We start from the raw sequence: 24,905 nt of genomic DNA on the forward strand, positions 1-24,905 counted from the left end.
TTATTAAAATAGAAATGGGGTGTTGCTATGTTGCCTAGGCTGATCTGAAACTCCTGGCCTCAAGCTATCCTCCTGCTTTAGCCTCCCAGTGTGCTGGGATTACAGGTATATTTTTAATTTTTAGGATGCATACCAGCTCCCTTTCTTTCTTTTTAACGATGAAAGCATTTAAGGCTATTCAATCTCCTCAGAGTACGAATTTTAGATTTGGAGAACTCATGTTCCTAAAATGAGGGGGAAATGTTTTTTTTTTTTTCTTTCTTTCTTTTTTCTTTTTGAGGTGGAGTCTTGCTCTGTTGCCCAGGCTAGAGTGCAATGGCATGATCTCGGCTCACTGCAACCCTCTGCCTTCTGGGTTCAAGTGATTCCCCTGCCTCAGCCTCCTGAGTAGCTGAGATTACAGGCGTGATCCACTGTGCCCAGCCAGAAATGTTTTCTAAATAAAAAAACAGAACATACTGATTTAAGGTTGTGAATTACAAGTTTAGATCGGAGCCATGAGGAAATTGGGAGATTTGATTTTGGACCTCATTAGGATAAGGCCTGGGCTCTTTGAGTGGGAGGGTAGGGACCACGTCTGCCACAGGTTTCAGGGCCTATAACAGCTCCTGGCACAGGGTAAGGTACCAATGAGTACCTGCTTGACTGGATGGGACAGGAACGTGAACAGGACCAGAGGGAAAGAAGCCAGCAAATAGGACCAGAGTGGGTAGAGTATATAGTGTAGCAGAGCTGGCCTGAAGTCTCAGACTTTGTACTTCTTTTTTTGTGTGTTTTGAGATGGAGTTTCACTCTTGTTGCCCAGGCTGGAGTGCAATGGCAGGATCTCGGCTCACTGCAACCTTCACCTCTGAGTTCAAGCAATTCTTCTGCTTCAGCCTCCCGAGTAGATGAGATGACAGGCTTGCACCACCATGCCCAGCTAATTCTGTACTTTTAGTAGAGACGGGGTTTCATCATGTTGGTCAGGCTGGTCTCCCAACTCCTGACCTCAGGTGATCCCGAGGCCTGCCTTGGCCTCCCACAGTGTTGGGATTACAGGCGTGAGCCACCGCGCCCGACCGTAATTCTCAATCTGGCAATCTATCAGCTCAAGAAGAGTTTGGCAGAGTCAGAGTGGATCTGAAGCAGCACAGCAGAAATGAAAACAGAGCTAGGGACATAAACCAGGAAAAGGCTGGGACTGAAAGGGTGGAGGACGGTTGTCAAAAAGGGAGATTTTCTGTTTACTTGAAATCTGCAGAGTAGATCCAAGCGTAGTCATAGGTGGACACATGCGCACACACAAATGGTAACTATGTGTCATGATGGACATGCTAATTAATTTGATTGTGGTAATGATTTCAGAATACACCCCGATATCAAATCATCACACTGCATACCTTGAATGTATGCAATTTTGGGGGGTCAATTATGCTCCCATAAAGCCTAAAAAAAAAAAAAAAGAAAAAGGAAGCTCATCAAGGTGACCTGTCTACAGAGGCAAACAGAGGGACTGAGCTTCAGGAACTCTAGTTTGCCTGCTGGGTAGGGACAGATGTTTAAGTGAAAAGTCTCTGAAAGAGGCAGATGTGGATCTCCTGGGGAGCGTTTGACATTCCCTGCTAAGAAAAACAAAAAAAAAAAGGTGGTTTTGAGGTCAGGAAGGCTGGTCACTTCATAGCTGTCTGGGATCCTTGGGGCAAGGCAAGGGGCTCCTGCTGGCACCTTCAGCTGGTTGATAAGGCCCCAGAAGCCCCCCGGACAGTAGCACCCTCTGGACCCTAGCACCCGTCTCCACCACCAGGGAGGAGGAAGGACAAGCCATGTCTGACCGCCCCTCCAAGCACTGGCTCAGACAGCAGGGGGTGATGGGGAAGAGCCTGCCTGCCTCCAGCCCCCCTCCCTGGGAGCCAGCAGCCCTGAGGAGCATGGCCAGGCGGTACTGAGCTCCTCAACCCGACTCTCCTCCCTATCCCAAGAAGCCCTTTGAAAGGTTTTCCTGGCAGAGTTTAAAGCTTCAATTCATTCAACTACCTGGCATGAGGCCCAGGATGAGGGGATGCTGGGAAGGCCCTAGCCCTACACCCCTACTCTTACCTTAGCTGCCCCCACTTTCCTGGGACCCTGGCTAGCAGGCCTCCCACTGGCCTCTCTCCATCCAGTAGCACCCACCCCCGTTCCCCTTGGGAACCCAGGTATCCTGCCACTTTCTAGTGGAGCAGATGGCCACCCTAGAGGCTCAGGCTTGCTAAATCAGACATTTAAATCCTGTAATCCTTGGTGAGAGGCTGCCGAGGGGGGAGGTAGTCCAATCCTAGAAGCAGGGGAGGGAGAGAACCTTGTGCCAGCCATGGCCGGAGGGGAGGAGGGACAGTTGGTTCCTGAGTTATGAATGGAGCCACCCCCCTCCCTTGTTGTCATGCAGCCCGCAGACTGACCCAGTCTCCAGCCTTTGTTCCCCTCCCGGAACCCGGGCCCTGGGCCCCCCAGCCCACACTCCTTGCAGAGTCAGGTTGCTGCTTCCCAGCACCTCCTCACTCACCCCTGCACCTGCTGACCCTGGTAGCCTACACTGGCATTCACCCCTCAGACACACAGGTGGTAGGAAAGTTTTATTGTAAAATAAGAGATCGATATAAAAATGGGATATAAAAAGGGAGGAGGGGAAGGGTGGGGTGAAAATGCAGACGTGCTTGCAGAACGTAAAAGAGGTTGACCCTTCCGGCTGGACGTGGTGGCTCACACTTGGAATCCCAGCATTCTGGGAGGCTGAGGCAGGCGGATCGCCTGAGCCCAGGATTTTGAGACCAGCCTGGGCAACATCGTGAGACCCCATCTCTACCAAACATGCAAAAATTGGCTGGCCGTGGTGGCATGAACCTGTGGTCCCAGCTACTCCGGAGGCTGAGGCAGGACTGCTTGAGCCGGGGAGGCAAAGGCTACAGTGAGCCAAGATCACGCCACTCCACTCCAGCCTGGGCAACAGAGTGAGACCCAGTCTCAAAGAAAAACAAAAAAAAAAGAAAATAAATTGACCCTGAGCATAAAACAAGTCTTGGTGGATCCAGATCATCGTAGACAAGAGATGAAATCCTCCAGGGTGTGGGATGGGGTGAGATTTCCTTTTAGGTGCTAAGGTTCACCAACGGGTTCTCAGACAGGGTTTGGCCGGGCCAGCAGAGACTTGGCAACTCCCTCTACCTAACCAGCTGCCCAGCTGTAGAAACTACCAACCCACCGACCAACAGGCAGAGGGAACAAGCACCCTCAAGGGGGTCAAGTTCTAGACCCCATGTAATAAAAGGTGGTTTCAAGGCCAGACGTACATTATTTCATTAACCCTCACAACGCACTCTGTGAGGTAGGTGCAAATGCCAGCATTTCATAGATATGGCCCTTGAAGTTAGAGGAAATTCAACAGCGAGGGACAGCTTCCCTGGTTAGTACGGTGAAGTGGGGTGCCACCTAGAATGTGGCTGATTGTAAACTAACCCTTACCTGCAAGAACATTTCTTACATCTCCCAAACGTCCCTCACAGTAAAAACCTTACAGTCTAAGCTGGTTATGTCCTACCCCCCATCCTCCTCCCCACAACAAAACACCAGTGCAGGCCAACTTGTTCAGTCGAGCCCCGGGACAAAGTAAATGGAAGTCCTGGGTGCTTCTGATGCACACCTATTGCAAGCAAGGGTTTAAAGACCCAAAACTCAAAATGGCAGGGGAGGGAGAGATGGGGGTGGGAGGCTGTCAGTGGGGAACAAGAAGCTGAGAATGTCAGTCTGAGTCAGGCCCCTCTGTCTTGAACATGAGTTTTTTATGGCGGGAGGTAGACTGCCCCTTCTTGGACTTCAGGTGGCTGTAGGAGACAGAAGCAGGGAGGAGAGACGACAGCACATGAGTGAGACGGTCTGTGCCCCTTTTCCCTGACCAATGCGTTGAAGGGCCTAAGGCTGGGACAAGGGGAATTCAAATCAAGATGATGGCCACATCCCAGGCAAATATGTTTTCAAATATGTTAACTAATATGTTAACCTCAGAGTATTGGCGTGTATCAGACTCATCATCTTCCCTTACCCCATTTTATTTTATTTTTTTAGTTTTTTTTTTTTTTTTTTTTTGAGATGGAGTCTCACTCTGTCGCCCAGGCTGGAGTGCAGTGGCCGGATCTCAGCTCACTGTAAGCTCCGCCTCCCGGGTTCACGCCATTCTCCTGCCTCAGCCTCCCGAGTAGCTGGGACTACAGGCGCCCGCCACCTCACCCGGCTAGTTTTTTTGTATTTTTTAGTAGAGACGGGGTTTCACCGTGTTAGCCAGGATGGTCTCGATCTCCTGACCTCGTGATCCACCCGTCTTGGCCTCCCAAAGTGCTGGGATTACAGGCTTGAGCCACCGCGCCCGGCCTATTTTTTTAGTTTTTTTAGAGACGGAGTTTCACTCTTGTTGCCCAGGCTGGAGTGCAATGGCGGGGTCTCGGCTCACCGCAACCTCTGCCTCCCGGGTTCAAGTGATTCTCCTGCCTCAGCCTCCCGTGTAGCTGGGATTACAGGCATGTGCCACCACGCTCGACTACTTTTGTATTTTTAGTAGAGACGGGGTTTCTCCATGTTGGTCAGGCTGGGCTCAAACTCCAGACCTCAGGTGATCCACCCACCTCAGCCTCCCAGAGAGGTGGGATTACAGGCGTGAGTCACTGCGCCTGGCCCCCTTACCCCATTTTATATATAAGGAAACTGAGTCTGACGGGGGTCACCTAGGACCTGCCGGTGCATGTCAGGGCTGAGTATATGACCTGAAACTCTGGCTCTACTCAATATTACACAGTTATTAGGCCCCTCCTTGAGACCCTCCAGCTCTGGGCTCAGAGTTGCTGAGAATGGCAAAGAAGTATCCACACATCTACACTCATCCCTGGGTTTGGAGGTTCTGTGGATACACTGAAGCAAGAATGTGGTTATAGGATTCAACTGGTGGAAGACTAAAAAACTGTTTGTGCAGGGCTGGAACCCAGTGAGATGGGGTCAGCTGCCTTTGACCATGAAGGCAGGATGAGAATGGAATCCTACGGCTTTCCAACATAGGAAGGCAGGGGAGTAGGGCCAGGAAGGGGCTGAGGTCACTCACCTGGAGTGAGCCCTGCTCCCCGCTGGCTCTTTCCCAGCCTGGGCATCCTTGAGTTCCAAGGCCTCATTCAGCTCTCGGAACATCTCGAAGCGCTCACGCCCACGGATCTGCAGCCAGAGAGGAGGGGGAGAAATAAATATACACACAGTACCTGAGCTAAAAGATGGTTCAACCTACAACTGTGTGACTTTATGATGGTACAAAAGCAACATGCGTTTAGTAGAAACTGTACTTCAAGTATCTATACAGCTGACTTTTAAAAACTTTCTTTCTTTCTCTCTCTCTCTCTCTCTTTCTTTCTTTCTTTCTTTTTGAGATGGAGTCTTGCTCTGCCGCTCAGGCTGGAGTGCAATGATGCAATCTCAGCTCATTGCAATCTCCGCCTCCTGGGTTCAAGTGATTCTTGTACCTCAGCCTCCTGAGTAGCTGGGACTACAGGTGTGTGCCACCACACCCGGCTAATTTTTGTGTTTTTAGTAGATGGGGCTTCACCATGTTAGCCAGGCTGGTTTCCAACTCCTGATGTCAGGTGATCCACCCACCTCCGCCTCCCAAAGTGGTGGGATTATAGATGGGAGCCACTGTGCCCGGCCCTTTTTTAGATTTTAGAGATGATGTCTTGCTATGTTGTTCAGGCTAGACTCAAACTCTTGGGCTCAAGTGATCCTCCTGCCTTAGCCTCTCAAGTAACTGGGACTAGAGGTGCAAGCAACTGTGCCTCGTTTCTTTTCTTTTTTTTTTTTTGAGACGGAGTCTCACTCTATTGCCTAGGATGGAGTGCAGTGGAGCCATCTCAGCTCACTGCTACCTCCGCCTCCTGGTTCAAGCGATTCTCCTGCCTCAGCCTCTCAAGTAGCTAAGATTACAGGCACCCACCATCATGCCTGGTTAATTTTTGTATTTTAGTAGAAATGGGGTTTCACCATGTGGGCCAGAATGGTCTCGATCTCCTGACCTCGTGATCCACCCACCTCAGCCTCCCAAAGTGCTGGGATTACAGGTGTGAGCCACCGTGCCTGGCCTTTTCTTTTCCTGAGTCTCGCTCTGCGCCCGGGCTGTGCCCGGCCCGACTGTGCCTCCTTTCATGCAACCATGCTGTTTCCCACTTTCAGTAACAATATTCAATAAATCACATGAGATATACAACACTACCATAAAACAGGCTTTGTGTTAGATGACTTTACCCAACTATCAGGTAACTTAAATGTTCTGAACACGTTTCAACTAAGCTAGGGCTGAGTGTGGTAGCTCGTGCCTGTAATCCCAGTACTTGGGGAGGCTGAGGTGGAAGGATTGATTGAGTCCAGGGGTTTGATACCAGGGCAACATAGCAAGACCTTGACTTCACAGAAAATAAAAAATTAGCCGGGTGTCATGGCATGTGCCTGTAGTCCTAGCTACTTGGGAGGCTGAAATCACCGGAGCCCACGGAGGTCAAGGCTGTAGTGAGCTAAGATTGTGCCACTGCACTCTAGCCTGAGTGAGAGAGAGAGACTCTGCCTTAAAATAAATAAATAAATAAATAATAAAAATTAGCTGGGTATGGTGGCTCACACCTGTAATCCCAGCACTTTGGGAGGCCAAGGCGGGTGGATCACATGGTCAGGAGTTTGAGACCAGCCTGGCCAACATGGTGAAACCCTATCTCTACTAAAAATACAAAAATTAGCCGGGTGTGGTGGCAGGCGCTTATAGTCCCAGCTACTCAGTAGGCTGAGGCACGAGAATCGCTTGAACCCGGCAGGGAGAGGTTGCAGTGAGACGAGATTGTGCCACTGCACTCCAGCCTGGGTGACAGAGCGAGACTCCGTCTCAAAAAAAATAAATAAGTAAAATAAAAAATAAAAATTAGGCAGGCATGGTGGTGTGGGCCTGTAGTTCCAGCGACTTGGGAGGCTGAGCTGGGAGGATGGATGGAGCCTGGGAGGTGGAGGCTACAGGGAGCTGTGACTGCACTATTGTACTCTATCCAGTTTGGGTGACAGAGCAAGACCTTGTCTCAAAAAAGTAGGCTAGAGACCAGCCTGGGCACTACAGTGAGACCCTATCTCTACAAAAAATTTAAAAAATCAGCTGGGTGTGGTGGTGTACGCCTGTGGTCCTAGCTACTGGGGAGGCAGAGGTGGTGGGATTGCTTGAGCCCAGGAGTTCGAGGGTATAATGAGCTATGATCACATCACTGTAATCCAGCCTGGGCAACAGAGCAAGATGCTGTCTCCATTAAAAATAAAGTAAAAGTAGACTAAAAAAAGCAGGCCAGGTGCGGTGGCTCACGCCTGTAATCCCAGCACTTTGGGAGGCTGAGGCGGGTGGATCACAAGGTCAGGAGTTCGAGACCAGCCTGGCCAATGTGGTGAAACCTCATCTCTACTAAAAAAACCAAAAACCAAAAAAAAACCCCAAAAATCAGCTGGGCGTGGTGGCGGGTGCCTGTAATCCCAGCTACTCAGTAGGCTGAGGCAGGAGAATCGCTTGAACCCGGGAGGCAGAAGTTGCAGTGAGCCAAGATCCCGCCACTGCACTCCAGCCCGGGTGACAGAGTGAGACTTCGTCTCAAAAAAAAAAAAAAAAATGTAGGCTAGGCTAAGCTGTGATGTTCCTTAGATTAGGTGTATTAAATCCATTTTCAACTTACAATCTTTTCAACTTACGACGAGTTTATCAGGAAGTAACACCATCGTAAGTCAAGTAGCATCTGTATCAGGCAAAGTCATAGAACCATTTTCATGCTCTCTTTAACAATTTTCTTTTTGAAAGGTGGTCTGGTCCTTTAAAATATACATTATGGTGTAAGTTGGTGTTCTGAAGTTAGTTAGGTACAACCAGGAGCCATTGTCTTTGAGGCATCACTGCCCCCTGATGGCAAATGCCCCAATTGCAGGTAAAGCAGTTAAGAAGAAAATAGCATTTTGAGTGTTAGACTAGAAACTTTCCACTTGATAAGAGGTCCCAAGACTTTAGTACCTGAAGGGTGAAATATTCTCCATCCAGTGGTTTCTTCTTTGGCTGGGGAGAGGAGCTGGTGTTGTTGGGCAGTGCTAGGAAAGAGGCAAGGAAAGGTGATAAAAGTGAATCTGGGGCATAACTGCACCCTTGGTCTCCTCCACCACTTCTTGTCCTGCTTGCTTACCTCGCTTAGTGCTCCCAGGGGGCAGCTCGTGGCAAGGCTCCCCTTTCTTGCGGAAATTCTCTTCCTCTGTGCGCCGGTCTCTCCCAGGACAGGCACAAACTCGCACCTCAAAGCTGTTCCGTCCCAGTAGATTACCACTACTCAGGATAGGAAGAGAGAAGCAGGAGGCAGTAAGGAAATCACGTCCTACCTGTCCCGTTTAAAAAAACAGGCTCCATCTACTCCCAACCACCCTTGTCCTTTCTGGAGCCTAAGCTCCAGCTCTAGGTAGGTGGAGGAGAAGTCACAGGTAACGGGTCCCAAAGCCAGAGAAAAGAAAACCGAGTGGGAGCAGTAAGGAGATTCCCCACTGGGGATGTGATGCGAGGTGGATGGGTAGTAGTATGGAAGAAATCAGTAAGAGGTGGGCCCAGGGGTCAGAGGCAAGCAGAGGCTGGGGCACAGCAGGCCAGTGTGCAGGGCGGCACGTGGCTCCTGACCTGGAGTCTTCCAGTGTGATGATGGTAAGGATGGGCCTCCGGTTCATGCCACCCATGCAGGAACTGTTACACATGTAGTTGTAGTGGATGGTGGTACAGTCAGAGCCAACCTAGAAGAGAACATAGGCCCAAGAAGAGGCCAGTGGGCCTTGGAGAGACCTGTGGCAAGCAGGGGAGGCCTTTTTGGTTTTTTGAGAGAGTCTCGCTGTGTCGCCCAGGCTGGAGTGTAGTGGCACGATCTCGGCTCACTGCAAGCTCTGCCTCCCGGGTTCACACCATTCTCCTGCCTCAGCCTCCCAAGTACCTGGGACTATAGGTGCCCGCCACCACGCCTGGCTAATTTTTTTTTTTTTTGTATATTTTAGTAGAGACAGGGTTTCGCCATGTTAGCCAGGATGGTCTTGATCTCCTGACCTTGTGATCTGCCCGCCTCGGCCTCCCAGAGTGCTGGGATTACAGGCACGAGCCACCGTGCCCGGCCAAGCAGGGGAGGCCCTTAGCCTCTGTAAGCTTCAGTCTTTTCAACTGTGCAATGGGTAAACCCATTTACTCTGCACATCTCATCGGGTTATGGGGAGGTCAAATAAGCAGCAGGAGAAAGCCCCCTACAGCTCACCCGGAGGGCCACTGACAACCGCCCTTACCCCCTCCTCCCAGAGACCCCAGTTGCAAACCAGACCTCTGGCGGCTCATAGGGCACCACCACACTATGTCGAAAAGTGTTTCTGTCATCCAAATACTCCACACGCAAATTTCCTTCCACTCGGATAAGATGCTGAGGAGGGGCCAGTCCTAAGAGCAAAGAGTGAGGAATCAGAGGTCTGGGGACCCTGGGCAACCAGCCCTGTCATCTCTCCAGCCCCAGCTGCTCACCATCGCTGTCTGAGCAGCGCTCATGGTGGGGGCAGCGCCTCACGACCTCCGTCATGTGCTGTGACTGCTTGTAGATGGCCATGGCGCGGACGCGGCTGCCGGGCGGGGGTGCGGAATCAACCCACAGCTGCACGGGGCAGGTCTTGGCCAGCTGGCAAAACATCTTGTTGAGGTCAGGGGAGTACTGTAGGAAGAGGAAGGAGACAGAGTTGAAAGTCAGGGCACAAGTGAACAAATAAAACAACCGGAAGAGGGCAGCAAAGAAACAAATATGCGTAAGCACCTCCTGCAACCCACTAGGGAGCTAGAGAGAGTTGGCGTCTACACCTCAGGAGCTTTTCTCCTTTTTTTTTTTTTGAGATAGGGTCTTGCTCTGTCACCCAGGTTGGAGCACAGCGGCATGATCATGGCTCACTGCAGCCTCCATCTCCTAGGTTCAAGTGATCTTCCCACCTCAGCCTCCTGAGTGGCTGGGACTACAGGTATGCACCACCATGCCTGGCTAATTTTTTGTTTTTTTTTGTAGAGACAAGGTTTCACTATGTTACCCAGGCTGGTCTTGAACTCCTGGGCTCAGGTGATCTGCCCGCCTTGGCCTCTTTCTGAGAGTGCTGGGCTTGTAGGCGTGAGCCACCAAGCCTGGTCAGGAGCTTACTTTCAAAAGCCAAGGAATAAACGTGGGTGAAGAAAAAGAAAAGTTCTGCATCCCCAGGAGCGATGCTGAGGGTGTGATGGGATGGATAAAAGCCCAAATTCAAGGGGCAATATTCAACTTTGGGACAGGGGTCAGAGATCACAGGTTAAGTGGGTAAACTATAAAAAACAGACAGGAAGCCAAAGGGTGAAGAGGAATCCCAAAGTTCCGAACAGAAGAAATGCAGGGGTATATGGCCAGGCATTGAAGTCTCATGGAAGCCAGCCCCTCAGGGCCACTGACCGTGCAAGTCACAGACTTGGCTGTTCCAGAATGCAGGAAGCCCAGACGGAAACCGTAGCTGCCATGGTAGGTTTTCTGGGAAGGGACAGAGGATGACAGGGGCCAGGAGGGGGCTGGTGCAGGGGCCGCCGGTGTAGGAGCTGCTGGTGTGGGGGCCATGGGGGGAGCAGCCTCTGACATTCTGGGAGCTTCATCTGGACTTGGGTCTTCAGTTAACCATTGTGCAAGATCGTCCGGAGACAGCATCAGATCATCCACCGCTTGGGACGGCAAGGGGGACTGTAGATGGGTGAAAGGAGTAGTCAGAGGACCAGGTCCCCAGCCCCCCAGCCCGCCAGGTCCCCAGCCCAACCCTTGTCCTTACCAGAACGTTGTTTTCAGGAAGTCTGAAAGACAAGAGCAAAAAGTCAGTCCCACGGATTTTTTGCTTCCCACAGGCCTCTGCTAGGGGGCTGGGGTTGGGGTGGGGACAGTGGGTCTGCCCTTCCCGTGGATCTACTCACAGTTTCCATAGGTCTGAAAATGTTTCCTGACTCAGAGGGGGCTCGATGCTAGGATCTGACTGCGGCTCCTCCATGGCAGTGACCCGCAAGGCAGTCTGGCTGCTACAAGGGGAAAAGTGGGAATCCAGCATGAGACACTTCCAACCCTGGGTCACCTGGGCCTGCGGAGAAGGAACCCCTTCCCTCAACACAATGCCAGGGTCTGAGGCAGCATGGCTTCCCGTGGAGTAGGAAAAGAATGGCTGCTTCATATCCTCTCTTCCAATCTTTCACCACAACCCAAGCACTCCTGCCCCACCCCTACCAGCCATGCACTTCTTTGAGGAAAAGATAATCATGAGAGGGACTTCCAACCTTCCCACCACGAAATCCCCAAGACTTCCTAAATGTGCACCCTATTCCCAACTCCCTTCCTGTATTTATTATTGATTTATTTTTTGAGATGGAGTCTCGCTCTGTCACCTAGGCTGGAGTGCAATGGCACGATCTCAGCTCTCTGCAACCTCTACCTTCCAGGTTCAAGCCATTCTCCTGCCTCAGTCTCCTGAGTAGCTGGGATTACAGGCAAGTGCCACCACACCCAGCTAACTTTTGTATTTTTAGTAGAGACAGGGCTTCACCATGTTGGCCAGGCTGGTCTCGAACTCCTGACCTCAGGTGATCCACCCGCCTCGGCCTCCTAAAGTGCCAGGATTACAGGCGTGAGCTACCGTGCCCCGCTCCCACTTCCTGTTAACAAAGATGCAGTCATTCTCAGCCTGCAATCTCTGTATGGGGAAAGACATCCCCTTGGCCCCCACCCTTCCCCACCTGATACATGGACCACTTCTTTGATTCCTTTCACTGCAAAGCTTCTGGAAGAACAACTGTCTCACCATTCACCTGCCCATTCTCTTGGGACACTCCTCAGCCCTGCCTTTACAAACCCCTCACGAATGGCCCTTCTCGGCTTCTTTAATCTCATCTCTTACCAACCACTCCCTCTTCCCCAAAAGCTCTAGCTAGACCGGCTGCCCTTCTCTGCTAATCAACTGGTGGTCCTGGCCAGCCGGAACACAGGGGTAGGCTCCTTCCCACGCAGACTTCAAGTCATCCTATTTCAATTCACATCACCTTATTTGCATTCTCATAGCACTTACATTGTCTAATACTTTTTCTTATTTATTTCATCTGTTTCCTCTAATAGCATATACACTTCCTAAGGGCAGGGCAGTGATCTATCTTGTTATCTTGCTGACCAAAGTATTAGATCACAATGGCTTGCACCTGCTTGGGCTCAAAAACTGTGAGTAACACACAAGCCTGTTATATGAGAGGTCAAGGGAGCAAGAAGGAGCAAGGGGCAGCCCCTGTGTGGACCAGCATCTTGCACGAAGTTATGCAACTATCATCTCACCTTCTCCCTGACAAGCTTTCAAAGGCTTTGCCATGTTCTTTCTCTCTCTCTCTCTTTTTTATGAGACAGAGTTTCGCTCTTTTCACCCAGGTGCAGTGGTGCAATCTAGGCTCATTGCAACCTCTGCCTTCTGGTTTCAAGCGATTCTCCTGCCTCAGCCTACCGAGTAGCTGGGATTACAGGTGCCTGCCACCACGCCTGGCTAATTATTTTGTATTTTTATTAGAGATAGGGTTTCACCATGTTGGCCCAGCTGGTGTCGAACTCCTGACCTTGTGATCCACCTGCCTCGGCCTCCCAAAGCGCTAGATTTACGGGCGGGGCCCCCCCCCCCGGGCCCGCCTTGTTCTTTCTTTCTTTCTTTCTTTTTTTTTTTTTGACGCAGGGTCTTGCTTTGTTGCCCAGGCTACGATGCAGTAGTGCAATCATGGCTTACTCTACAGCCTCGGATTCCTGGGCTCAATGATTCTCCTGCCTCAGCCTTCTAAGTAGCTGGGACCACAGAGGACTGCCTGGCTAATTTTTTAGTTTTTTTTCTTTCTTTTTCGTTTTTGGAGATGGAGTCTCGCTCTGTTGCCCATGCTGGAGTGCAGTGGTACGATCTCGACTCACTGCAACCTCCACCTCCCAGGTTCAAGCGATCCTCTTGCCTCAGCTTCCTGAGTAGCTGGGATTACAGGCGCCCACCACTGTGCCCGACTAATTTTTTGTATTTTTAGCAGAGATGGGGTTTTGCCATGTTGGCCAGGCTGGTTTCGAACTCCTGACCTCAGGTGATCCTCCCACCTCCGCCTCCCAAAGTGCTGGGATTACAGGCGTGAGCCACCGCGCCCAGCCAATTTTTGAGTTTTTTTGTAGAGGCAGGGTTTCACTATGTTGCCCAGGCAGGATGCTCTCTTTCTTTTTTTTAGTTTAGTTTTTTTTTTTTCCTTCAGGGATGCTCTCTTTATGTCAAATTTGTCATCAGATTTGCTAAGAAACATGCCCACTGAAAGTGTTCATTACACTTTTCTGTTTGTTTATTTATTTATTTATTTTGAGATGGAGTTTCACTCTTGTTGCCCAGGCTGGAGTGCACCAGCGTGATCTCAGCTAACTGCAACCTCCGCCTCCCGAGTTCAAGTGATTCTCCTGCCTCAGCCTCCCTAGTAGCTGGGATTACAGGCATGTGCCACCACGCCCGGCTAATTTTGTGTTTTTAGTAGAGACGGGGTTTCTCCATATTGGTCAGGTTGGTCTCGAACTCCTGACCTCAGGTGATCCGCCCACCTCAGCCTCCCAAAGTGCTGGGATTATAGGCATGAGCCACCGCGCCCAGCCTACTTTTCTGTTTTTTGCAGTGACAAAACATCCCCCTACCAAACAGCTCCTTTAATGCCAGGCTGTTTTCTTATTTTATTTTATTTTATTTTTGAGACAGAGTCTTAGCTCTTGTTGCCCAGGCTAGAGTGCAGTGGCGCGATCTCTTCTCACCGCAACCTCTGCCTCCCGGATTCAAATGATTCTCCTGAGTAGCTGGGATTACAGGCCACCACGCCTGGCTAATTTTGTATTTTTAGTAGAGACAGGGTTTCACCATGTTGGTCAGGCTGGTCTTGAACTCCCGACCTCAGGTGATCTGCCTGCCTCAGCCCTCTAAAGTGCTGGGATTACAGGCATGAACCACCAAGCATGGCCTAGTACCCTGTGTATTATGGGAAATGTAAAGAGCTGAGGAAAGTGCTGGACACACAGTAAGAGCTCAATAAAGGTTAGCTGTTTCTGCAGTTGTTCTATATTATTATTCTAGAGAGAACTGTGTGATTGTTAGTGCGGATCTGTGGTACTGCCCCTACCCCCACTCCGTTAATGCAAGTCCACCTCCTTCAGGTCAAGAGTCAACAGGTCAGGAGGTGCTGTCCTGAAATGGGGAGCCCAAAGTCTCAATTCCACTTGGAGGGACACATTTCCACACACAGGAGGTCTCTCTGTCTTCACCTCTCAAGTCTTCAGTAGCAACTAAAATCTCAGTGTTTTTCAGAGCAGGGTCTTTCCAGGGGTACCAGCATCAGAGGGCCAGGATACAAATGTGCCAAGCTGAACTAGGCCTTCCAAATGGGCAGGGAGCCAAAAGAAATGCAGGTACCCTTGGCTGGGTGGGAAGGCAATGAGCTCAACTGAGACTCCAAACAGGGGCAGGCCTGACCAGAATCGTTACAGTGGCTGCTGGTATCAGCCCTGAAGGCCTATATGCCCGGTGATTCCCTAAACAACACAGTAGGACAAGTACTTACATACACACTTGCATGTACATTAGCATTTTCATTGTATGGGGGTAATGTAAGTAATCTAGAGATAGTTCAAACTATATGGGAGGATATGTGTAGGTTAAATGCAAATACTATGCCATCTCATATATGGGACTTAGACATCTGCGGGTTTGGTGTGTGAGGCGTCCCAGAACCAAGCCCCTACAGATACAGGAATAACTATATTGCCCTGTAACCTGCAACCTTTCTATATTTATTTATTCGTTTTGGTAGCTTTTTATGGATTTCCCATTAGGGCTTTTTCTTTTGAGATGGAATTTCACTCTTTTTTTTTAAGACAGAGTCTCACTCTGTTGCCTGGCCTAGAGTGCAATGGCATGATCTCGGCTCACTGCAACCTCCACTTCCCAGGTTCAAGCAATTCTCCTGCCTCAGCCTTCCGAGTACCTGGGATTAGAGGTGCCTGTCACCACGCCTGGCTAATGTTTTGTATTTTTATTAGAGACGGGGTTTCACCATGTTGGCCAGGCTGGTCCAGGTGAGCCACCTGCCTCAGCCTCTTAAAGTGCTACGATTACAGGCATGAGCCACCATGCCCGGTCCCATTAGGATGTGTATGTATAGAATCATACTGGCTGTGAATATAAGTTTTATTTCTTCCTTTCTAATCATTATTTCTTTTTTCTTTCCTTTTTTTTTCTTTGAGATGGAGTTTTGCTCTTGTTGCCCAGGCTGGAGTGCAATGAGACGATCTCAGCTCACTGCAACCTCTGCCTCTTGGGTTCAAGTTATTCTCCTGCCTCAGCCTCCCGAGTAGCTGGGACTACAGGTGCCCGCCACCATGCCCGGCTAATTTTTTTTGTATTTTCAGTAGAGACGGGGTTTCAGCATGTTAGCCAGGATGGTCTCGATCTCCTGACCTTGTGATCTGCCTGCCTTAGCCTCCCAAAGTGTTGGGATTACAGGCGTGAGCCACCACGCCCGGCAGCACTGAGTTTTCTACCATTATATATGCTGCTAGTGGAACTCTGATTGTGGATGCCCTGTTATCAAACTAGGTAAGTTTCCTTTCCCTAGTTTGCTAGGAGGTTGGTTTGTTTGTAATTATGCGTTTGTGTTGAATATCCTTAACTGCTTTTGCTGCATTTGTTGAAATGATCATAGGGTTATGTTTCAATTTGCTAATGTGGTGAATTACACAGACTGATGTTTTCCCCCCAGTAAAGACCAGTCTGGCTATGTTGCTCAGGCTGGTCTTGAAATCCTGGACTCAAGAGACCTTCCTGCCTCAGCCTCCCAAAGTGTTGGGATTATAGGCCTGAGCTACTGCACCAGGCCGATTTTTGAATGTTAAATCAACTACAATCCTGAGATAAACCTTGTTTGGTTAGAATGTATTTATGCTTTTACTTTTTCTTTTTTTGAGATGGAGTCTCACTCTGTGGCCCAGGCTGGAGTGCAATGGTGTGATCCCAGCTGACTGCAACCTCCGCCTCCTGGGTTCAAGTGATTCTCCTGCCTCAGGTTCCCAAGCAGCTGGGATTACAGGTGCCCACCACCATGCCCAGCTAATTTTTTTTTTTGAGACAAAGTCTTGCTCTGTCACCCACGCTGGAGTGCAGTGGCACGAGCTTAGCTCACTGCAACCTCTGTCTCCCAGGTTCAAGCAATTCTGCTTCAGCCTCCTGAGTAGCTGGGATTACAGGCAGGTGCCACCACACCGGCTAATTTTTGTATTTTTAGTAGACACGGGGTTTCACCATGTTTGTCAGGCTTGTCTCAAACTCCTGACCTCGTGATCTGCCCACCTCAGCCTCCCAAAGTGCTGGGATTACAGGCATGAGCCACCGTGCCCAGCCTAATTTTTGTATTTTTATTAAAAACGGGGTTTCACCATGTTGGTCAGGCTGGTCACAAACTCCTGACCTCCCAAAGTACTGGGATTACAGGCGTGAGTCACTGCGCCTGGCCTATTTATCCTTTTTTCTATATTACCAGGTTTGGTTTGCTAAAATTTGTTAGCTTTTGCATGTATATGCTAACAGGAATATTGGTCTAAATTTTCTTTTCTTGCAATGTCCTCGTTTGGTTTTGGTACCAGGATTATGTTGGCTTCAAAAACAAGTTGGGAAATGTTCCTCTATTTTCTTTTTCTTTTTTTTCTGAGACAAGGTATCACTCTGTTGCCCAGGCTGGAGTACAGTGGTGCAATCTCAGCTCACTGCAACCTCCGCTTCCCAGGTTCAAGTGATTCTTGTGCCTCAGCCTCCTGAGTAACTGGGATTACAGGTACGTGCCACCACGCCTAGCTAATTTTTGTATTTTTTTTTTTTGAGATGGAGTCTTGCTCAGTCGCCCAGGCTGGAGTGCAGTGGCCAGATCTCAGCTCACTGCAAGCTCCGCCTCCCGGGTTTACGCCATTCTCCTGCCTCAGCCTCCTGAGTAGCTGGGACTACAGGCGCCCGCCACCTCACCCGGCTAGTTTTTTGTATTTTTTAGTAGAGACAGGGTTTCATCGTGTTAGCCAGGATGGTCTCGATCTCCTGACCTCGTGATCCGCCCGTCTCGGCCTCCCAAAGTGCTGGGATTACAGGCTTGAGCCACCGCGCCCGGCCTAATTTTTGTATTTTTTAGTAGAGATGGGGTTTTGACATGTTGGCCAGGCTGGTCTTGAACTCCCGACCTCAAGTGATTCCTGTCTCGGCGTACCAAAGTGCTGGGATTACAGGTATGAGTCACTGCGCCCAGTCTGTTCCTCTATTTTCTGAAGAGTTTGTGTAAGATGGGTACTGTTTCTTCCTCAAACGTTTAAAGAGAACAAAGAACAGAGGAGATAAATAGAAAATAGCACTAAGAAGTCAGGCATGGTGGCTTACACCTGTAATCCCAGCACTTTGGGAGGCCGAGATGGGATGAAAGCTTGAGGCCAGCAGTTTGAGACCAGCCTGGGCAACATAGTGAGATCCTGTCAATACAAAAAAATAAAACAGTTAGCTGGGTATGCTGGAGTAGTCCCAGCTACTTGTGAGGCTGAGGCTAGAGGACTGCTTGAGCCTAGGGGTTCAAGGCTGCAGTGAGCCTTGATTGTGCCATTGTACTCTAGCTCGGGCAACAGTGTGAGTCCCTGTCTCAAAAATTAAAAAAGAAAAAAAGAAAATAGCACTAAAATGGTAGCCCCATACTCCAACTGTACAATAATTAAAGTTAAAAGCATTCAGTAGAGAAAAGAAGCCTATTTCAACAAGTGGAGACAGAATAACTGGATTTCCATAGAGGAAACATACCAGAGACTGACTTCTACACCTCACACCATAAACAACTCATTTTAAGAATTAATTAATGGCTCAAGGACGTTAGTGTAAAACTTACAACCATAAAGCTCCTAAAAGAAAATATAAGATAATATCTTCATGACTCTGGGGTTAAAAAAAAAAAAAAAAAAAAAGATGTCCTAAACAGGACAAGGCAAATACTGAACCTAAAAAAGATAAATCTACTCCTCTTAAGATACTGTAAACCCTGTAAAGCAAACAAATAGGCAAGCAACAGATCAGAAGAAAACATTCAGGATACATGTATCTGATAAAGGACTTGTATCCAGAATGTATAAAGCAGTCCCACAACTGAACCATAAAAACAAACAAAAGACCAAAATAACAGGCAAGACTTGAAGAGCTACTTTACAAACAAAATACGAATGGCCAATAGGCACATGAAAAAATGCTGAACATCCTTAGTCAACAGAGAACTGTAAATTACAACCACAAGGATATACCACATTAGAAAGACTGACAATACCCAGTGTCCGGAAGGCTGTGGCACAACCATAATAACTCCCATATATCTTGCTAGTTGGAGTGTAAAATGGTACAACCGCTCTGGAAAACTCAGAGCTTCTGATAAAGTTCAAAATACATCTACTTTTTATTTCCAAACTCGCAATTCCCCTCCTAAGTACTTCTCCAAGAAACACGAAAACATATGATCACAAAAACAATTCTACAAGAATGTTTATAGCAGCTTTATTTCATAACCCCAAATGGAAACAACTCAAAAGGCCATCAAAAGAACGGATATACAATCGATGGGCTATACTAAATGAAAAGGAGCAAAATACTGATATATACAACTACATTAACGAATGTCAGACAGTACATTGAAGGACAGAAGCCGACAAAAAGGAGCACATAATGTATGATTTTTTTTTTTTTTGAGACAGAGTTTCGTTCTTGTCGCCCAGGCTGGAGTGCAGTGGCACGATCTTGGCTTACTGCAACTTCTGCCTCCAGGGTTCAAGCGATTCTCCTGCCTCAGCCTCCCGAATAGCTGGGATTACAGGCGCCCACCACGCCCAGCTAATTTTTGTATTTTTTAGTAGAGACGGGGCTTCACCATGTTGGCCAGGCTGGTCTGGAACTCCTATCCTCAAGTCATCCGCCCGCCTCAGCCTCCCAAAGTGCAGGCGTGAGCCACCGGGCCCAGCCCGATTCCATTTTATATGACGTTCTCCAACAGGCAAAATGGTTATGGAGATCAAAATAAAGGTGGGGTCGGGAATCGACTGGGAAGAGGGGCGATGAAACGCTTCTGGGACGATGAAATGGGTCTCTGACTTGGTAGGCATCACGCAGTGGTTAGGGCCAAAACTCATCTTCCCGTGCACTTGGTCTGTGCACTGCGCTGTAAATGCCACCTCGATTTAGGAAAAAGATGACGTAAGTACGGCACAAAGTGCCCGGTACGCGGCAGGTGCATGGGGAGAAACTGCGGAATGAAACAACCGCGAGCTAAAGGATGGGGAAGCGGCAGAAATGAATTCGAGTTCCGCCTCCTACCGGGAAGAACCGGCTCGGGCCGGAGGGCTGCACGGAGGACCACACGGACGCCTGCGGGCCCGCCCCTTCCGCTTCACGGCGTTCGGCCTGCGTCTGGAACTGGAATGGCCTAGCCCAAAGCCAGATAACAGGTAGATTGTTTTTCCGACAAATTATCAAACGACCCATTATTGCACTCTTTCAAAATTTGATTCTCAGACGTACCCATTCTTTTTTTTTTTTTCCTCCGGAAAGATGAGATGTACTCATTCTTGAAAATACCCCCGGGCTTGCCTTCTGCACACTTCTTTCCCTCCCTGTCTCACGCCATGGTAGCGTCCGCCTAGGTTGCAGGCGACCCGCGGGGTGGGGCACACCATTCAAAGAAGGGGAGGGATTGAGGTTTGCATCAAAACAAATACCCCTGCCTTTGAAAAGGCCATAACCAAGTAATCCAGAAAAAAAAAAAGTGCGGGCGGAGAATAGCAGCCTCCCTCTGCAAGTAAAGGGAACCGGCCTAAAAGACATTTTCTCTCTCTCTCCTCCCCTCTCATCGGGTGAATAGTGAGCTGCTCCGGCAAAAAGAAACCGGAAATGCTGCTGCAAGAGGCAGAAATGTAAATGTGGAGCCAAACAATAACAGGGCTGCCGGCCCTCTCAGATTGAGATGGTCCTCCTCGGCCTGGCGGGCAAACCCCTCGTTTAGCACTTCTCACTTCCACGACTGACAGCCTTCAATTGGATTTTCTCCATCTAGCGGAGCCAAGGGCTGGCTGGAAAGATCGCTCCAGAAAGGACAAAGGTCCGGAAGTTGTGGGACCTTAGCAGCTTGGGCTCCCCGGATCACCTCCAAATGATCATTTCGGAATGGAGCCCGAGGTTGCACAAGAATGCCATGGGCTCTAAAATATACAGCCATGAGTTCTCAATGTTTCGAGATCCAAAAGTCTCAGATCTCAATGCTCTGTGCATCTTTTATTTCAGGGATTCCCTACGCCTAGCACCGGGTAGATGTGCAAAGAAGTACCCTTTAGGCCGGCTCAAGGTTCCCTAAAGCTCCACTCCTCTGCCTAGGCGTTCAACTTTGAGTTCGGATGGTCCTAACATCCCCACCATCTACACCCAGGTCTCCCAACAATGCAACTCCTATGTTGATCCCTCTAGCCAAGCTTCCATCCCACTCACCCCCAAACTCTCTAAGTCCCCACTGCCCCACCCCCAGCCCCAGCGATTCTCTCGAGCTGAAAATACACGGAGCCGATAGCCCGTGACTCAGAGAGGACACATCAAGTTCAGTCAGGAACTTACCCAATCCTCAGGGAAGCGTGTCACCGTCTTGGAAAGCACGCTCCCAGCCCGGACGCCAAGTGTCCCCGGAGCCCCGCAGCTACCTGCTGCCTGGATGGTGGCTCTAGACTTTTGAGAAGCTCAAAACTTTTAGCGCCAGTCGAGCACATGGGAGGGGAAAACCCCAATCCCATCAACCCCTGCGAGGCTCCTGGCACAAAGCTGGACAGTCGCCATGACAAGTAAGGGCAAGTAATCCGCCTGCCCGAGGAAGCAAAGGAAATGGAATTGGGGAGGAGGGTGCAGAGAGAGTCAGGATTCTTGCCGAACTGGTGCCGTAGATACTAACATTTTGGGGTGGAAAATTCTACAAGCCAGAGCTGTGAGGGCAGAATTGGTGGAAACCATTTTGGAGGAATCCTGCACTGTGTCAAATATGAAGGATGGAAGGAAGAAAGCGTTTGCTCTCAGCTGGATCCTTTCTTCTCATCAGCTTAAATGTCGTTTTTTAGGAAGACTTTCCTTAATATCTCACGCTGACGTTTTCTCCCACATACTTTATATCACACTATCTTGTTTAATCTTCACAACACTTATCACTCTGAAAAGATTTGTTAATTGCTTTCAGTACATGGAAACGTAAGCCTTAGAAGGATATAGAATTTTTCTACTATCTTATTTATTGTTGTATTCCTCAGTGCCTATATCAGTCCTGGGTAGCAAGTAAGAGCTCGATAATAAATACTTTTTGAATGAAGGAAGAGAAACAGGTCTGGAGCCTGGAGAACGAGATGCAAGAGGTGCAAGACCGGCAGCGCCCTCTGCAGGCAGCGGGGGATGGTGCAGGTGCTTTAAGAATTACCGCGGGACTCGGTAGGGGGAGCGCAGGCGCTTCTCCCCAAGATAGAAGCGTGTAGACTACAACTCCCAGCAGCCACGAGAAGCCCTAGGGCTTGATGGGAACGGGAAACCTTATAACCTTTCACGTCCCGGCTCCGCGGGTTCCGTGGGTCGCCCGCGAAATCTGATCCGGGATGCAGCGGCCCAATCGGAAGGTGGGCCCAAATCCCGCGACAGCAAGAGGCTCGTAGCGACCTGCGGTGCTAAGGAACGCAGTGCTTTCAAAATTGGCGTCCGCTGTTCGCTTCGCCTCCCGGGAGTCTTCTGCCTCCTCCCAGAAGAGGAAGGAAACACAGGTGGGTTTCATTAGCTCTGCATCGGATCCCTGAGAACTTCGAAGCCATCCTGGCTGAGGCCAATGTCCGCTGTGCTTCCTCTGCAGTATGAAGACTTTGGAGACTCAACCGTTAGCTCCGGACTGCTATCCCTCAGACCAGGATCCAGCTCCAGCCCATCCTTCTCCCCACGCTTCCCCGATGGATAAAAATGCGGACCCTGAACTGATTCCACCGCCTCTCGAAAGGGAGGATCCGCCTCGGTTGTCCCCAGATCCTGTGGCTGGCTCAGCTGTGTCCCAGGAGCTAGGGGAGGGGGACCCAGTTTCTCTCTCCACTCCCCTGGAAACAGAGTTTGGTGCTCCTAGTGAGTTGAGTCGTCAAATCGAGGAGCAAGAACTTTCTGAAAATACGAGACTTCCTGCAGAAGAAGCAAACGGGAGCCTTTCTGAAGAAGAAACGAACAGGCCAGAGTTGGGGTCTGAAGAAGCCGTGGAAGATGCCTCTGGGGAACCCGCTGCAGAGGACGAGGGAGACACGTAAGTGGTGATGGCAGTGGAGTGTGGAGTCTGGGGAGATGAAGTGTGAGGTCGACCTGTCCTCTGGTCCTCAGAACCACTTCTCCAGGCCCCTGCCTCCTTTGCTTGGCGACCCAGGTTTGTTGACCCCATCTTCCTTTCAGTGCTTGGAACTACAGCTTCTCCCAGCTGCCTCGATTTCTCAGTGGTTCCTGGTCAGAGTTTAGCACCCAACCTGAGAACTTCTTGAAAGGCTGTAAGTGGTAAGGATAACAACGGGGCAGGGAGCTGACCACCCCCGAGATTTTCACCGTAAAACAGTCCGGTTATCTAGGAGAGGGATGCCCCAGAGCTGGGAGAAGGAGCACGTAGCCCTTTTAGACTGAACTTACATTTTATTTAGCAGTTTGTGTCTTCTCCTTCCCTCAAGGATTCGGGGGGCTTACCTACACCAGAGGTAGGCTCAGCCCTAGACCTACACTTGAAAAGCATAGGTCGGGCCAGCTTTCTAACTCTCTCCTGTTTCTAGGGCTCCTGACGGTTCCTGCATCTTGACCAATAGTGCTGATAACATCTTGCGAATTTATAACCTGCCCCCAGAGCTGTACCACGAGGGGGAGCAGGTGGAATATGCAGAAATGGTAAGGACTGGGGCTAACTCTGCCTCTTCATCAGTGCTGCACATTTAAGTCCTTCATGGAGATGGAGAAAGAGTAGTCCAAGTGCTTCCTGTTCACAAATGGGACTGTTTTTCAAGATGTTTCCACATGTAGCGTTTTCTGAAGTTATTTAGAGAGACATTTTCCCTTTCTTTAATTAGGAATCTGTGTTTTTCGCTAAAAAGTAGTGAATTTCTTGTGGCAGTATATATGTATTTATATTTATTATTTTTTTGAGACAGGGTCTTGCTCTGAAACCCAGGCTGGAGTGCCGTAGTGTGATCTCAGCTCACTGCAACCTCTGCCTTCTGGGTTCAAGCGATTCTCCTGCCTCAGTCCCCGGAGTAGCTGGTACTTCGGGTGCACGCCATCACACTCGACTCATTTTTGTAGTTTTAGTAGAGATGGGGTTTCGCCATGTTGGGCAGGCTGATATCAAATTCCTGACCTCAGATGATCCGCCCACCTTGGCCTCCCAAAGTGTGGGTGGGGATTACAGGTGTGAGTCACCGCGCCCGGCCTATAGATATTTATTGATTGACTACTGATACATGATAGTCACTGTGCTGGGATAAAGTGGTGGACAAGACAGATGAAGGGCTGGTTTGCTTTCTCTGTCGGGGATAGACAACAAATACATAAACCAGCAGGCATCAGGACCAAGATGATAATAAACGCTCTGAAGGAAATACACAGAATGAAGAGAGACTAACTAGAGGAAAGCACATTGCATAAAATGGTCAGGAAGGAGCTCTCTGAAAAGGAGGCATTTGAACTAAGACCCGAAGGACGATAAGGGGTCAGTCACATGAACACTTCCGGAAAGAGCTTTCCAGGAACTGGCAATGATATTACAAACACCCAGAACTGGGAAATAGCTTTGTGTGTTAAAAGACCAGAAAGGCCCGGCACGGTGGCTCACACCTGTAATCCCAGCTACTTGGGAGGCCAAGGCGGGCAGATCACTTGAGGCCAGGAGTTCGAGACCAGCCTGGCCAATATGGCGAAACCCCATCTCTACTAAAAATACAAAAATTAGCTGCATGTGGTGGCACACGCCTATAATTCCAGCTACTCGTGTGGCTGAGGCAGGAGAATCTCTTAAACTCGGGAGGTAGAGGCTGCAGTCAGACAAGATTGTACCACTGCACTTTAGCCTGGGCGACAGAGTGAGACTCCATCTCAAAAAACAACAAAACAGACTGGGTTCGGTGGGTCACACCTGTAATCCCGGCACTTTGGCAGGCTGAAGCAGGCAGATCACCTGAGGTCAGGAGTTCGAGACCAGGCTGGCCAACATGGCAAAACCCCGTCTCTACAAAAATACAAAAATTAGCTGGATGTGATGATGAGACAAATCTCAAATTAGCTACTTGAGAGACTGAGGCAGGAGAATCACTTGAACCCGAGAGGTGGAGGTTGCAGTGAGCCAAGATCACGCCACTGCACTCCAGCCTGGGCGACAGAGTGAGACTCCATCTCGAAACAAACAAACAAACACAAAATAAAAAACCCAGAATGAGGACGGGCGCGGTGGCTCAAGCCTGTAATCCTAGCACTTTGGGAGGCCGAGACGGGCGGATCACGAGGTCAGGAGATCGAGACCATCCTGGCTAACATGGTGAAACCCCATCTCTACTAAAAAATACAAAAAGTAGCCGGGCGAGGTGGCGGGCGCCTGTAGTCCCAGCTACTCGGGAGGCTGAGGCAGGAGAATGGCATGAACCCGGGAGGCGGAGCTTGCAGTGAGCTGAGATCCGGCCACTGCACTCCAGCCCCGG

General features: G+C 49.7%; 2 protein-coding genes across 4 annotated transcripts in view; one reads left to right on the plus strand and one right to left on the minus strand.

Annotated features, from left to right (window-relative positions):
- Positions 1–2,579: 2,579 nt before the first annotated feature.
- On the minus strand, positions 2,580–20,967 carry TP53 (tumor protein p53). 2 transcript variants are annotated; one of them, XM_023193314.2, is made up of 11 exons: positions 20,794–20,967; positions 11,027–11,128; positions 10,888–10,909; positions 10,524–10,802; positions 9,587–9,770; positions 9,393–9,505; positions 8,714–8,823; positions 8,235–8,371; positions 8,069–8,142; positions 5,105–5,211; positions 2,580–3,839 (listed from the first exon to the last, which is right to left on the minus strand). In XM_023193314.2, the coding sequence occupies exons 2-11, from the start codon at positions 11,098–11,100 to the stop codon at positions 3,758–3,760; spliced, it is 1,182 nt and encodes a 393-aa protein (XP_023049082.1). In that variant the 5' UTR covers positions 11,101–11,128; positions 20,794–20,967; the 3' UTR covers positions 2,580–3,757. The 2 variants fall into 2 exon arrangements, with proteins under 2 accessions (XP_023049082.1, XP_023049083.1); XM_023193315.3 differs by lacking the exon at positions 5,105–5,211.
- A 715-nt stretch (positions 20,968–21,682) lies between these two features.
- The window catches only part of WRAP53 (WD repeat containing antisense to TP53), a 28,506-nt gene continuing 25,283 nt past the window's right edge, over positions 21,683–24,905 (plus strand). The window contains exons 1-4 of one of the 2 annotated variants that reach the window (XM_026456299.1): positions 21,683–21,968; positions 22,055–22,486; positions 22,630–22,728; positions 22,995–23,106. In XM_026456299.1, the coding sequence (XP_026312084.1) occupies positions 22,056–22,486; positions 22,630–22,728; positions 22,995–23,106 (642 nt within the window). In that variant the 5' untranslated portion in view covers positions 21,683–21,968; position 22,055. The remainder of the gene's footprint in view (positions 21,969–22,054; positions 22,487–22,629; positions 22,729–22,994; positions 23,107–24,905) is intronic. The other variant, XM_026456300.1, reaches the window with a different exon arrangement.

Source organism: Piliocolobus tephrosceles, chromosome 16 (assembly GCF_002776525.5).
Source record: "Piliocolobus tephrosceles isolate RC106 chromosome 16, ASM277652v3, whole genome shotgun sequence".
Taxonomy (NCBI): domain Eukaryota; kingdom Metazoa; phylum Chordata; class Mammalia; order Primates; family Cercopithecidae; genus Piliocolobus; species Piliocolobus tephrosceles.

Bases quoted from the DNA above. Each gene is read 5' to 3' on its own strand.
- TP53 (XM_023193314.2), bottom strand. From the start codon at position 11,100: ATGGAGGAGCCGCAGTCAGATCCTAGCATCGAGCCCCCTCTGAGTCAG. The intron at 5,212-8,068 runs GTACTAAAGTCT...CTCTGGCTGCAG, and splicing joins GAGAATATTTCACCCTTCAG to ATCCGTGGGCGTGAGCGCTT. The intron at 3,840-5,104 runs GTGAGTGACCTC...TGTCTCCTACAG, and splicing joins GGGAGCAGGGCTCACTCCAG to CCACCTGAAGTCCAAGAAGG.